Source organism: Calidris pugnax, unplaced genomic scaffold (genome assembly GCF_001431845.1).
Source record: "Calidris pugnax isolate Ruff unplaced genomic scaffold, ASM143184v1 scaffold198, whole genome shotgun sequence".
NCBI lineage: Eukaryota > Metazoa > Chordata > Aves > Charadriiformes > Scolopacidae > Calidris > Calidris pugnax.
The window spans coordinates 825,252-840,772 of NW_015090925.1; the positions used below are offsets into that span (position 1 = coordinate 825,252).

At 41.7% G+C, this 15,521-nt stretch overlaps 1 protein-coding gene across 1 annotated transcript in view; it reads right to left on the reverse strand.

Annotated features, from left to right (window-relative positions):
• TRRAP (transformation/transcription domain-associated protein) overlaps nt 1-15,521 on the reverse strand; it is a 72,424-nt gene that overhangs the window by 18,780 nt on the left and 38,123 nt on the right. Inside the window, exons 49-61 of the mRNA XM_014951412.1 lie at nt 15,114-15,327; nt 14,087-14,266; nt 13,585-13,731; nt 12,825-12,944; nt 12,264-12,551; nt 11,681-11,818; nt 11,188-11,300; nt 10,549-10,684; nt 6,810-7,001; nt 4,020-4,215; nt 3,494-3,759; nt 2,667-2,767; nt 878-1,079 (exon numbers count right to left, since the gene is read on the reverse strand). Of these exons, the coding sequence (XP_014806898.1) occupies nt 878-1,079; nt 2,667-2,767; nt 3,494-3,759; nt 4,020-4,215; nt 6,810-7,001; nt 10,549-10,684; nt 11,188-11,300; nt 11,681-11,818; nt 12,264-12,551; nt 12,825-12,944; nt 13,585-13,731; nt 14,087-14,266; nt 15,114-15,327 (2,293 nt within the window). The remainder of the gene's footprint in view (nt 1-877; nt 1,080-2,666; nt 2,768-3,493; nt 3,760-4,019; nt 4,216-6,809; nt 7,002-10,548; nt 10,685-11,187; nt 11,301-11,680; nt 11,819-12,263; nt 12,552-12,824; nt 12,945-13,584; nt 13,732-14,086; nt 14,267-15,113; nt 15,328-15,521) is intronic.

Here is a 15,521-nt window from a genome sequence, read left to right on the forward strand (position 1 = left end):
AAACAAGACAGAAAAAAAGCTAATTAACATGGCTGCATTCCACTGATTCTTCGAGTTTTGGGTTGGGAGGGTGGCTGAAAAACAAGGCACATTTATAGAACCTAAAATACGGTATTTAGATAAATTAACTTTGATGCAAGAACTTGAGTATTTCTTTGGGTGTTTTAAATTATTTTAACTGTCCACTCCAAACAATACTTTTTCTAAAATTTAATGTAAGTGCAAACATATGAAGCACTGACTAAAGAAATCACTGACAGTTCTGCAACCAAGTAGGGAAAACAGGAGAATAATAAACTTCAGAGTGCTACAGAAGCCACCTTTAATCTAAAAAAATATTTTCTGGGTTTGTTTCATGTTCAAAATAGATTGTTTTTCATAGTTTGCTATCGTTTCTTAAATTTCCTTCCTGAGAGAGATTAAAGTAAATATTGCCAAACTGAGAAACAGATAATACAAAGAGCTTTGACTAAAATTCTGTTGAATTAAAATTTACAGAAAAGGCTTATTTGGAATCAAATGCAAATACTGAAGTAAAAGTTAATATGAATTACCCATAGTAATGATAAACAGACATCAAATTGTGTTACTTTTTAAAGCACCAAAGAAAAGATGCCTTTCTGCAGGTACCTCACCCATTCTCTACCGGAAACTCTGGCTGTGATTTGTCCTGTCTCCCACCTAGAGGAACCCCCAGAAACCCCCCGAGGAGACACGGGCAGTGGCCCAACAGCAGCCACGGGCAGGCTCTCAGTCAACATTAGAGCTTTCCTCAGTAACTGGTATTTCTGTCATTGCACCAGTGTGGGAGGGAGCATTTCCCAGCCTGTTCTGAGGGGCTGGAGACCCAGGTGTTCTTCCCAGCCCGAGATCTTACCTTTGCCAAGTACTTTCTGGACTTGCTCTCGTTCTGGTGCCGGCAGGCGTGCAGGTAGCAGGTGATGGCAGACACTCCCAGGTGGAGCTGACGCTCCTTCACGAAGATATTCTCCAGGTAATCCCCCCACATGGCCCAGGCCTTCACCAGCACATCGTGCATTTGCACAGCGGCAGAGAAGGCTTTGTTGGCTTCTTCAGACCTGCAGCGGGATGAGTAAGAACATTAGTTTTATACTAACAAAAAGTTACTAAATGGTCCAAGAGTCAGATTTCTGACAGGGTTCTCAATTACTCCCTTAATACTCAACAATATTTTTCCATTAAGTTCTTTAGTAAGCTCTTAGGCCTGTTTTGTCTCGGCTTTCCTTAAAGTCCAGCACCTGTGAAAGTAAATGCTTTGTAATGGAAACACTTCTGTAAGTGTTAAAGATCTCCAGATACTCCCTGAAAAAAAACAAGAAAAAAATTTCAGTGCACAACAACTGCAACCCAAGCAACCGAGTATGGTATGGGAGGAAGAAGAACTAATGGTCACACAAGAAGAGCAGAAGTAAATGCATTAAAAAGTGCTTCTCTGCTGAGTGAAAAAAGGAGTAAGAAAAAGCAAGGTTGGGAAGAAGTTATATTACCTATCTATGGCTTTGGGTAAGACTAAGAAACTGTTATCCTTTCTATCCTGAAAAAAGAAACAGAGTCAAGTTTAGCTGCCTTTCACTTTATCTGCATGAATTTAGAAAAAAAAAAGAAAAGATGGGGGTTAAGGGGAAAGGTTCACTCTTTTCTCGCCACACCTCAAGTGACACTCAGCTCACTTGTGGCCTTAAGAAAAGCCCATTACACTTTCCATTAAAGTAATTACATTCTGTCCATTTAAGATTCTCTCTTGTTTCCACAGAAGAAGATATTCATCATTTCCTGACTTAAATTGCTGTAACAGGCTGCAGTGTAGAGCTTACAGCCTGATGGATTTCACTCTCCAAGTGTCCACACTGTGCTGGTAAGAGAATTATTCCACCCATGTGTACCACCCAGCAATAATGCCATTAAATACCGTGATTCTAAAAGCTGTTGAAATCGGAAGGGGCTTTTTGGGCATAATCAACCAAAATTTGACTGCTGAGATATTTGCTTATTTTATATACATCTATCCTTTCCATTTCATTATCTGAAATGCATTGCCACCGTGCCTGGCACACCGGGTCTGTCTGAATGGGGCCACCACACGTCCTGCTGTGCTGTGACCAGCTCCAGCCATTAATGAACAGACAATGAACAGTGAAACGAGAGAAACAAAGAGGGAGGCTGGAAGCTTATAGTCTGAGCTTTTTTTCTCTTTGGTTTTACCTGTGACATTTACATTAAGAAGATAATTAAAGAAACCTCCTTTTGTCAAAGCCACTAAGACACCAGTTAGACATCAGTTTGTCTTGCTAAGTTCTTGCGGAACCAGGGGGGAAAAAAGGTATCTTAAGCTGCAAAGCTTTGGGCAAACCTATTCTCCCTGCCTGCTCCCATCTCAGCCCTTGAAATATATAACTTTTAAAAAACAGCCTGGTGCAATGTTTGCTTTAGCTATTTCTTTTCTAAAATACTTAGAAATATGACCAACCATTACATCTTCAAACTGTAGAGGGACTCTCACGTATACTTCAATTTCTTATACGGTTGTGACAAATTTTAGGCTGGTGTAAGCCTATGGAACAACTTTCCTGCTCAAATACTGCGTTGAAATACTTCAGCTGCATTTCCTGGGCTGTGTGCTAGTGCCTCCCAGCCAACACACTCACTTGTTAATCTGTGCCAGGAACATCCCCTTCAGCGCATAGAACTCCGCAGTCATCTCCTTGGTGAAGTACTTCAGATTGGTTGATTCAATAACCTCCAGACCCTGTTAAAAAGCCTTTGTGAGAAAAGCCTTCTGAAATTGAAGGTTTGATTAACATAAAAGTGCCATAAAAAAACAGCCAAAATATTCTCTTGAAATTTAAATTGTGCGAGTTTCTAATCTTTAATTGTAACTTTAAAAAATCTGGACTGACAACTATTTCAAGTTTCCACTGACCTCTGCAAAACTATCAGATACTATAGACAACATTCATCAGGTGATGGTTTATCTTTTCCACCGTGTTCTTTTATGTTATATTATTATTTATGTTTCATTACATTATTACTATAATGCCCCAATAAGTGCTGAGTTTATAATCATACATGAGTTTTGCCTACAATCACATTTTTCCTTTCCTTTTACCCCACAGTATTTCATCCCAGTGTGCCTGCCTCCAGCACACCCGAGTCAGACACTCAAACCTTAGAGCTTCAGTGACACTTGCAGCAGTGTCGTTTTCTCCTATTGCAATGCAATTTTCAAAGTCCCTTTTACTTATCTATCTTGTAAGATTTCAAAAAATATATTTCCATTTGACTTTCTTTTCATCTAATTTTTACTACATTCGCAGCACTCAGCTGAAAGAGGACAACGACTGCTTTTGACGACCAGCATTACTTCAAACACCACCCTGTGCACAGTGTAACACGGCCAAGGACACTCCGACCCCGTCCTGCAGAGGGGCAGTGCACTTCAATCCCTGTGTCAGAGCTAAGGCTGCACACCCACCTGCATACACTCGTTTTTGCCCATGACCCCGGCCAGCTGCAGGTAACACTTGACCTGCTGGCGGATCTTCTGGAAGCAGTCCACGATGGGCACGGTGGGGATGGTGTGGATGCGGCTCAGGATGTCCAGCGCGACGTTGACCAGCCCCTGTTTCCGCGCTATCTTCCCGTACTGGATGATGGCCGAGGCAGAGGCGTGAACGCCCAGCATCGCGTTGTTGGAACTGGGATCGTGCTGAGAACTATTTTCATATGCAGTCACAATGGCTAGAAATAAAGCACGAAATGTTTATCATTATAAATAAAATTATACATACAGCAATGTCATACACAGCAAGACATATGAAATGATGACTTAAGGTAATGAAACGCTAAATGGAAATTGAGTAAAAATGAAAACTTGAAAGTATCAATACCACTCCTCTATGTTTAAACATAAACAAAAAATAAATACAAAGAACTTATTTTAAACAATGTGTTGTCTGGAAAATTACATGATGAATGCATGCTGGACCAGGCAGTTTTACCCTGGTAATGATGTTGTCTCCACATGAAAATGCTGCTCCAGTGGGATAAATCATCTGACACAATAGGTAACCTGTTCCTCCAAGTCTTTACAACAGTCTTCATGTCGTGTAAGCTGTTGTTCCTCCCCAGATTCGTTGGTTGCAATCCTGCATTTATTTGGGCTGCTTCCTGAAGTTCGATTATTTGCTGTGCTGCCTAGAAAATGTTAAACAATAGAAAGAACATAAAGGATAGTACAATAAGCTGGTCAACTGCATCCTTAGAAAAAGGAGTATATGAATGATGCCACCTTTAAATGGCCAAGTAAAGAGGAAACTATGCCAGTTTAGGGACCTCTCTATTAGTTGCATAAATGACCTTTAACCAATAACAAAATAGCAAAAAAAAAAAAAAAAAAAAAAAAAAAAAAAAAAAAAATGCATGAGATTGAATCAACACTTTAGTCATTGACTGAAAGGTTGAATTCATCCACTGAGGCACCTGCAGAGAATTTATACCAATGGGTCACATGAACAAATGAACAAACAAATTATTTTTCAAAATAAATAAAGGTGCCATAAAGTACTTTCTTACATGTTTACAAAAGGTTCCTACATAACTTCGGGCTCCCCTTCCCCAGGGATGGAGCAGAGGTACAGGGTAGCTCATTTCACACACACCTCACCCTGACAAGACCTAAATCCCCCCAGTTCTTGGCTGCACAGAGGCACTGCTGATCTCCTGGGGTGCTCTCCTGCAGAACTGCAGCTTTGCCAGCTCTAACGTGGGGCAACGACATCCTGTCTTTCCTTGATAGTACTAAGGTAAAAATTCCTTCATCCTTTCTTTTATTTTGAACTGCAAAGGCTTTCAATAATAACTCCTGTCTTGCTTTTAAGAAGTATTTTTTAATTAAACAAACACCAAAAACCCCACCCACCACTCCAAAGGGAAGAGGGTTCACTGGAATTTCCACTTTCTCTTCACTCCCATCCTTTTGCCCACACACACCTAAATAAAACCACAGCTTAGAACTAAGTTCTCACATACAGGTTTGAACTTACTACATCAACCCTCATCACAGAAAAGCACAAGTGAATATATACGCAGTGTGTAAAGACAAGGACCAAGTAAAAATACTGACCTTAAACAAAGCTTTAAACAGAAATAACTAATATAAATTCCCTGGTCCTGATCTGATTCCTTGACAGAAACTTGTGTGTACAGACATACTGCCTACACGCTCCTGAAGGTGGTACTTCAGGATATCCTGCACAGACCTCAGCTTTGAGAAGCTCCTGAAGTTTAGGATGGTTTTTCCCTGACACCCCCAATCCTCAGCTGAACGAGGAGCAAACAGAAAATACAGTGGCCTCACACCTCCTAAAGGCAGCAGACACTTTGTGAAAACTTCAACAACCTGAAGAAAAGGCCCACAAACTTTAATGGAATTTAATTACCTGTAGTACAATAAACCCAATGTAGTATTCTCTAAGCTACCACTTGGCAGATAACAATTGTATTCATTGTTAATCAACCACCTAAGATAACTATTTGGGGGGGGGGGGAAGGCAGTCCAAATTTACAGAGTGAAATCTCTTGAAACAAAATAAATTAAACAAAGTAATATTTTCCTACCATCATCTCAGTATCAGCTCTCACAATAGCTCAACCTTCATCCTACACCCATTCATCACATAAATTTAATTTTCTCACAGGTATTTAATCACATACTATCTGATATTAAAAAAAAAGTAATTACCGCAGTGCAAATTCCTGGCTGTATTTGTACCTCTGTCAGTCAGTGACTAATTTATCATTTCTTCATGAGGGATATATACATATTAGATTATTTTAAAAGCTTGTTTAATTGATATCAGAAAGCATTTAAATACTTTATTTAGCAATACTAATCCTTTCACGCTGCAGATACTGCTGTTCTTAGGGGAGGCAAAACTGGAAATAGGAGTGAAAAGCGATGATTGTCTCTCCTGGAGCTGGGACCAGAGCAGAGGAGGGGAGCAAGGATCACCCTTCAGCCACAGAATGTAGAAATGCCAAGGAATGGGTAAGGCTCACGTTGGCCAGGATCTACAGTATTTTTGCTAAAGGTGAAAATCCTTCACCAACTACACCCTTTCACAGTTTTTGGTTCTCGGACCGTAACGCCAAAGTGACAGGACGTTCAGGACTTGCCTGGCCCATTGAGAACGCTGCTATTCACACAAACACCACCATTTCTAAACACACTTTTCCCTTTGAGACAAAATTCCATCCCGCATTTAACATGTCTAACTAAGAAGAACATTTAGGAGGTTATTTCAACATTTCTGCGCATAACAATGCAAAGTACCCACCCAAACCAGACCTCACTTCAGAACCCATGAACGTTCCCAATCTCCAGGCAGCAGCACATTGTGCATTAGCCCAGAGAAAAAGCTGAGCCACCTGATCAATTTTTAAATAGCTACTTCTGTGTGCCACAAACAGAACGGAGTCAGGTAAACTAACACACTTTAAAAGGAATCCAAACCCAAATGCACATTCTACAACTTTTAACAAAAAAAAAACCAAACAACATTATGAAAAACCAATCAGTACTACACAGTGCAACTTTTAACAAAAAAAAACAACAAAAAGCATTATGAAAAACCAATCAGTACTACACAGTAAAGTATTTTATGCTCACTGCTCCTAAAGGTTCTGAAATCTGCCAGGAGAAAGCACCTGTCGATAAACAAACTAAAAGTTCTGAAACCTGCCAGGAGAAAGCACCTGTCGATAAACAATAAACCACTTTCTGCTCTTACCTGGAGAAGGGGAGTGTGGACGTGGGAGACGACGTGAGGAAGGCGCCGCCATTCCCGAATGGCCAAACTGCTGGCCATCTCCACCAGGCGCTCGATGAAGTTGAGCTGCTGCTCCTCGGGGTGGCAGATGGCCAGGTACCCTCGGTACATGTTCACCTTCCAGGCCATCTCCTTCGGGCAGCTCAGCTCCACCTGGGAACGACACGGAAAGGAGTCTAAGCCACAGCACTCGTGCTCAAGTGCAGACTTCTTTAAATTATTATTTGAAGAGTCTTCTTAAGCAAACACTCAGCTTTATTTTTCATAAAGATTAGCTCATTTTCTAAAAATATCAGATTAAAATATCAATATCTGTGTCCCCAGAGGAGTGGGAGCTCCCTGAGGCATGGGCACGGGCAGGCCAGCTCCTCAATCACAGCGTGGCAGTGCCCGTGGCCACCATCGGTGCCGTTCTGGGAGGGTTTTGGAGGAGTCCTGCAGGACCCCTGCTCGCTGCCCGACACCATGGCCTCACACCTACAACTTCTTGACTTCTCTCTCTTCTGCTGCACAGTGCCCTTAATGGCACTGCCTTCTTGTTGTACCTTCACCGCTAACAACTGTTATTTCTGTTATCCTCAACTGACTTTTACGCCTGAGCCAGCAAAGAGAAACTGCCAGGTAGCAACCTCACACTTACCCAGTGAAAATAATCTCTCTCTTTATTACATTATCTGCTGGATCATTAAACACAACGGCAATGTGAGCAAATGGCAACGAGTCTCGGGTCCTATCAAAGGCCGCTTGCTATTTTAATAGCTCAACTTTAATAGGGAGATTATTAAAAATGTTTCACAAAGATTTACACAAACTGATATGTATTTGCCATCCTTTCTGACCTCCCTGTGAATCAACCATGGAACTGGATAGAGAACAGCCACGTTAAAGGCTCTCCATAAACTGGAATGGCGAGTACAGCAGCACAGAATCAGATACTCTTTCCCGTGCTCATGTTTATGCAAACGTGTCCTGACACTTCTACAAGAGCCTGAGTAGGGCCCCAAAAGCTCCATTTCTGGCTCCAGCAGCACCTTCCCCTCAGTCGTTAGTGAATGTCTCATTACTGAAACCAGCCCACTGCCTCCCACCGCAGGCCATCACTCCTGGCTGTCACTCCCTCCCACCCACAGATCTCCCCCAGCCCCAGCCGACACCACCCACTGCACCCCACCTCACCGCTGCAACACACTGCACAATACTGGTCTCATTTCAGGCTTAAGGGGTTCTCAAATAATGTTACTTCTATAATTAGCCGCTGAAGTTGCATACTTAAACAGGACACAAAATACCAATTGTCATCAGGACAAAAGAAGTTAATTAAAATGTAAATATAACCTATAAGATAATTTTTGCAGCATACGCAGCTTGCTACTTACAGACTTGGCTTCACATGGACTGATAAATGATACAATCCATTTTGAGAGACACCTATTTAATTGGAACCATCAGTACTACAAATATTGAAAAATTCCATTTCAAACGTTGCAATGGTTGGACACCCTTAATTTAGGTTTCATAAAAAGACAGCGCTGCCTTTAATTAATTAAACAACTACTGGTTTCATAGTTCAGCCTTTAAAGCAAACATACTGATTGCATCTATCCATTCTCCCTTCCGACAAAAGAAGTGTTACAGAGGAGTACACATACACCATTTTAGAAAATGCAATACTGGGTCTGATTTTGAAGGAAGTGGGAGAGGCACACTGGGGCTGTTTGTCAGGCCAGGGAAACTTGTCCCATCGCACGCTGCGGGGAACTCAGTCCTGCAAGGTACTGGGATGAAAGGATGCTCAGCATTTCTCATGTTTTAGCCTTTGCAAATATTATGGAACCAGACAGTCACCTTCCAACTTGATATGTAACCCTGTGGACTGGTAGGTGCTGGTTCCAGACTCAAGAGGACTGATGAAACAACAAACCCCAACTGAGGGGCTAATTCTCCTGGCGCTCTCTCTGCAATATGAAAAAACACAGCCTAAGGCTCTGCTCAGAGCTTCCTCACTAGAATTACATTCTAAATCTGCAATTCACCCTCTCATTTCAAACTCTGGCAAGTGCAGTAGTGTGACACTCAATAGCGAGGGTGCAAGGCAGAGCAGCAGCTCCTCTCACTTGGGATTTAATGCAGCGTTCTTGCCTTCCACATCACAGCTCTGCCTCTGGGTCGTGTTCCTACAGCAACTACCACAGACAAACAACCCAACCCACCATGAAAAGAGGGTCTATTTACTAAAAATTAAAAAAACCCAAACTTTTCATTCTTCTATAGAACAGTGATACCGTTAAGAAAAAAGTCCCTGAAAAGATCTCCTGGTGACTCCAACACAAGTGTGTCATTTGTCCCCAGAAGCCCGCGGTGGCTGCACAGCCAGACATTCCATAGCAACCTCAAGAGCAAGAACCACCAGCTTGTCCACTTGGGATGGTTCTTAGAACAGCTGGGAGAAGATGCCTAAGAGAGGATGAGGAGGAGGACACCGAAATATGGCCAGCTGTTTGCATGTGGAAGAATTCATCCTGATTTGCTCTCAGATAAAAATACCTACCTACAGATTTTCTGTGGCATCCTTTCAGAAAAGGGAAGGGTCATTCACAGCATGTTTCCCCAGCCATTTATACTTTATTCTCCAAAAAAAATATTTATGAACATTTGGAAAGGGAAAAGATCTTCCACATTTAGACCATTCAAAGTGTGATTTTCTGCCTGCAGAACGTCCTCTGCCTCCAACCTGCTCTGTGGCAGCAAAATGCCACCAAACATCCATTCCCCAAGCACAGGGATGGCACAGAACACGCCGTCTCGGGAGTGACATCAGAAAGGACAAAGGGAAGGTTAAATGTTTTACAAGTGCACGCTGTTCAGCAAAATGAATTACAAGCAGAAGACAATAATGAACTCTGTAATGAATGAGGAAGGTCAGCAGCAGGGAAGCACAAACAATCCCCATTATCCGTTACCAAACGAAGATGATAACTCCCTCGCTGCCACACACAAGCTCCTCAGGTCCTAACAAAGCAGCTACGTACCATGCTGGTTTCTGAACCAACATACAACAGGCAGGGCACGTCTCTGCCTCTGCAGATGAAGAATACACCCAGAAAGGCTGTGGCATCTCAATTCTTAGAGATATGGAAACAGAGAAGGCAACGTCAGCTACATGGACCCTGCTCCAAAGGGAACACTGCACCAGCTGTCCTCCAGAGGTCCCTCCCAACTCAAAGGACTTCATGGCTCTGGAAACTTCACATTAAATTATAAAAGTATAATCATTGATTCATTAAGCTTCTGAGGAAACCTTGGAACACCAGAAAATTCCAAACTCATTTGATGTTCTGTGGAATCAGACAACTTAAGGAACTTAGAGGAAACAACTGTTGGATGGGGCTTTGAATAACCTGGTGCGGTGGGAGGTGCCCCTGCCCAGGGCAAGGGGTGGCACTGGATCTTAGAATCACCCAATCTTTCACCTGCCCTGGCTGAATTTCTTTCTCAGCACAGCTTTATAAACAGAGAGAAAAGAGAAGCAAGTTTGTGTCGAAATTACATGCTTCGATTGCCAGACCCCCCAGCTGTGTGCTGGGACACACAGAAAGCTTCCCCAGAGCAGCCCAGCTGAAGGCCAGCGCTGGGCTGTCAGACCTGGAATCACTAACATGAACAACAGAACTAAACATGAGAATGAAAAGCCCTCACTCACCTGCACCAGAGCCTCCTTCATGGCAGTCCAGTTTGAGACCCTCCACGCACATTCCAGTACCAGGTAAGGGTTTATGTGACCTTTCGATTGGCCATATTCTGTCAAAGGCTCCCACTGGTTCAATTCTTTTGAGCAACTACAAAAGTCGAAACATTCTCAGTTTGGTTACCAAAAAAATAAACTTTCAATAAAAGTGACTGTAAATGTTGTGTATCAGAGTATTATCTGCATATCTGTTTGCCTGTGAGCAGCTCTGCAAGCTCTGCAAAAGTTTTATCCAGGTGGGAAGATTTTTTTTTTTCAATTTTATTTATTACCATTTATAATACAGAAATCTGTGAACAGGGAAGAGCTGCATTTTGTGTCTCCCAGAGCAACCATTTTAAATAGGAAAAACAAATTTTAGCTCCAGTCTTTTCCATCAGTAACAAATTACATTTTTACAACACTTCAGGCATATCACTTCTGAGGGTCTTAAGGGAATAAAAATGATAGCTTCTTTCATTCCCCTAAGTTTCCCTGTATCTGAGCTAAGTCCTGAGCCAAGTTTATTCTCGTAACTAATGCTTTAAAGCAGCAGGGGATTATGCTGCTACTGCAGGGAAAAACACTTGTTCTACATCAGCTTTAAAGCCTTACCGAATCCAGTGGTCTTCCCAGAGCTGATACTCAGGAAAGATGGAAGGGGAAGCATTGTTCCGTTCGTGCTCTTTTTTAGCCTTTTCCATTGCTTTTTCGTAAGTTTCTTGTGCCTGAATAAAATTTAAACCATCACATTTTTCCATCCACTATATAAACATTAACTCAACATTCTTTTCTTTAAAAAAGTTATAAGAAAGCTTTTATAAATTCTAAGTTTAAAGAACAAAATACATGAAATGTGTTAACTCGTGAATATAGTCATTATTTGGCAGCTTTATAGATTTCATGAAAAACTGATGGATGTGCTCAAAAATCTCACTTTATCTAGGTATTACATGGCCTTAAACTACTACTATAGCCAGCAGAGAAGCTGTGCACTTCCCATTTTAGAAGACTCAAGCTTTTTATTAACATTCAGAGTATTTTCTGGCTGACCAGAATATTCACCCTGCCAGTGGAACGCCTCAAAGCCCTTCTAACCCAGGAGTACCTGTTCAAAGAAGCCGTGCTGCTCGTAGGCAATAGCTGTTGCCGTCTCGGGGAATTTGCAGCGCTTCTGCCACAGCCCAGCCCACATGTCCTCTTCTTGCAGCAGGGAGTAGAGCTCAGCAAGGGAATCCAGGATCTCCTGGAATGGAAAGCACACGGTCAACTGCCCTTAGAAAGCAGAATAGGCAGCAAAACCACACCTTCTGCACCAAGGCAAAGATGGGGAAATAGAGAAGTGTTTCTATAAACTTTTCAAAACTCCAGAAGACCAGCAATTACTAACCACCAAGCACAGATGGATATTGGGAAGAATTCCTTCACTGAAAGGGTCATCAAGCCTTGGAACAGGCTGCCCAGGGAAGTGGTGGAGTCACCATCCCTGGAGGAATTTAAAATTCATGTAGAGCTGGTGCTGAGGGACATGGGTTAGAGGTACCTAACTTGACAGTGAGTCCAACCGTTAGCCCAGCAATGATCTTAAGGGTCTTTTCCAACCCAAATGATCCTCTGATACTATTGTACTACACTGTCCCTGGGTTTTTCTCTTCCCATTTCATAAGGTATTTCAATTAACAGAACGCTACCTGTTGAGGAGGAGTTATGCTTTCCTGCTCATAGAATTCAGTTGTCTGTTTAGGCTTTATTTGTAGACTCAGTCCTTTCTCGAAGGCTTGATGTTCCAGCATCAGCGTAGAACGAAACCAGAGGTTGTGAGTTTTACCCAGGTACTTGAGGACACAGGGTCTGATGGGGATGGGGGGCACACACTGTGACATGGCTTCCACAAAGCAGTTCAGCGCGCTGGGCTGGCAATCCCGCTGCACCTGATGGCTGCCACTGCACAGGAAAGGGCTTATTTCACCTGCTAGAGCCTGGGGAAAAAACAGACAGGACAGTTATCTGATTGTTCAGATTCCTCAATTAGAGAATTTAGATTCTTGTTAATACAGGGAACAATCATTTGGTAAGTGTATCTCTCTTTGTAAACTCAAGGTCCCTATTTATTTCAAAAGAAGTACTGATAGAGGCACACAGCATTCACTACTCACAAAGAAGGGCAAACTTCCCAAAGCAAGCGAACAAGCCATTTATCACACAAACACATATTCCTGAAACACCGGGCATTTACAAAGACAGAGTCTCACATGTTGCTGTCTGTCAGACAAGATTTTCCAAAGTCGTGAAAAAAGCTGTATCCAAGTCTTCTCTGCTAAAGGTGTGGAAATATGACATAATTGAACAAAGGCACTCAACAACGCTCCAGTCTAGGATCAAAAAGAAAGAGAAATGGGAAAAATACAGTTAATACTATGGAAAACCAGTCCACAGTTATACAGTTGTTTAAACAGTAATGAAATGCTTTTTCCAACCAACATATCAAAACTATGTTTCCCTTAGCACTACAGACATGAGTGTAATCTTATCCTGATGGTGACTGAGATTTTGATTCATTACTGTAACCATTTAAAAAAAAAAAAAAAAAGGAAAGCAGTTGATGACTGGTAACTGCAATGATCAAGTTAATTGGACAGAGCTGTTACTACTGGGACAATTATTTCAACAAAGCTTTCAGCTAAAATTATCTTCTTAGAAATTTATTTAAAGAAAAGATGCTGATACACTTTTTGATCCCCATCTTTGCTACCAAGATTTTCTTAACTGAACAGTTAAAATACACTTACAGATGGAGGAGGATGAAATTTAGCTTTGTAGGAAGGTGATACAGTAACATTTAACAATTTTTTCCCTATGCAAACAAGAAATTACATCAGATTATAAGAGATGTCTTCAGGAAAAAAAATCAGCTAAAAAATCAGGTATGTCAGATTAAAAAAAGCGTGTCAGGTCAGTTTGAAGATTTCAGCAGTAAAATGATTTGTCAGGAAACAAAGGACCTGTACCAACCTTCACTTCTCGGAGAGAGTCAAGAAATTTGTCGTGTCGGTTGGTCAACATGTGCAGCTGGTTGCCAATGTCCTTCTCGGAAAGCTCCTTCGTTTTAGGCGTGCTGGTCTGATCTCCCGGAGCCAGTTCAATGTCTATTTCAACATCCTGGACAGAAGGAAACAACTCAAAGCATGCAGATAGTTTCTAAGTACTTTTGCTTTTTTTTTCCCGAACAAATAGAAAATACCCTCCCAACCAAATTATTTCAGGTCTCACTGTTTATTTCTGCTAGTTCTGCAGGTTCAGGTATAGAAATGCTATAGCAAAGAAAGGGGTAAATGACTGAACACCCGTTCTGAGAAACCCCTGCGTGACTAAAATGCAAGGTATTCAATGCAAGACACACTGACTCTGAACATCATCTTCCAGACAGACTCTCCAAACCGATCTGATGCGAAAGCAGGAAGAGCTATCTTCCATCCCAGAGATTTCTCTTTCTCCAGTATCTTGCCTACGTTACCTCTTCTTTGGACTCGCTGTTCTCCCTCTCCCGAGGCTCCTGCTTGACGTGGGTGACCATGGCGAAGGCGGCCCTGTCGTGGCTGTCGGCGAGGTTGATGACGTTGGTGATGGAGGGCAGCATGGCCCCCTGGCAGCTCGTCCCGATGGTCGTGTTCCTCTCGCACACCGCCAGCAGCAGCTGGGACAGCAAAAAGCAAGGAGAGGTATGAAATATACCTTCTACTGTAGTATTTCAAGGAAAACATCACTGTATCAAAAAGGAGAGGTATGAAATATACCTTCTACTGTAGTATTTCAAGGAAAACATCACTGTATGCTGAATAAACAGGAATCTTCTATGACTAAAATCTGTATTTTGAGCTTTTTAACATGTATTTTTAGTGCCCTCAATCAGCTAAAGTCCACAGACTCTCCCCATCACAATGGAAGACCTCCCAAAAAGGACACAGAAAACCCCCACAATGCTGGTTTTTATCTCTCTGGGAGGAGTTCTAATACTTTTACAAGTACAAAGTTATCCTCACGATCACTTTAAACTCATGTTTTAATATGCAAATTGTTTTAGAGAAAAAAAAAGTTGGTTTTAAATAAACCACCCAACAATGCAATTTCATTTCAATGCAATCCCACCTGACGGTTGTCACACCACTGGCACAGACACTCAAGTCTTAATGGTTTTTTAAAATCATCTACTATCACAACTCTCAAATTTTTTTATAATCACCATCATTTATAAGAGATGGACTTTCTTAAGAAGTATTAAGCTGGTCACTAAGCTTTTCACATAGAAAATAGATTTTAAAGCCACTTTCCAGTACCAGCATGGTATTTCATGACTTAGACAATGTATTGATTTTTAAGCACCACTGGAGTTATGAGACAGCAGACTTTGTCTTTTTAGCTTTGATACAGATAATACATACTACAAGACACACTTTGCTTAATGCTTCTACACACAGCCAAGAAAAGTAGGGAATATATTTCTCAAATTGCAATTGTATTTCTGATACAAATAATTCCCCTACCTCGATACACTGTTTTATCCAAAAGTGATTTCCCATTGCTTCCCAGTTTTGAGAACAGGTCACATAGAGCAGGCGCTCATAAACACGACGTTTCATGGAATTGTCAAAGACCTCAAAAAATTTGGCTCGTATGAGTGGCTGGGCACAACGCAAACCCGAGAGAAAGGCCGGCTCGAGTTTAGCAGTAAGTTCGCTTCCAGAAAGGTTCTCATCCCTAAAATGAACAAAGATGAAATGACAGAGACATTAGACAGAGAAGCCTTCTATGGTTTGTATATAAAATACTGAAAATCAAGAGGTGACACTCTGCAGAAGCCCACAGGAGGTGGTGTGCATCCAGGTGCAGCATTTCCAGAGCAACAGAGAAGAAAATAGTGCTGCTTGTCAGAAAACTGCCCCAAAACTACC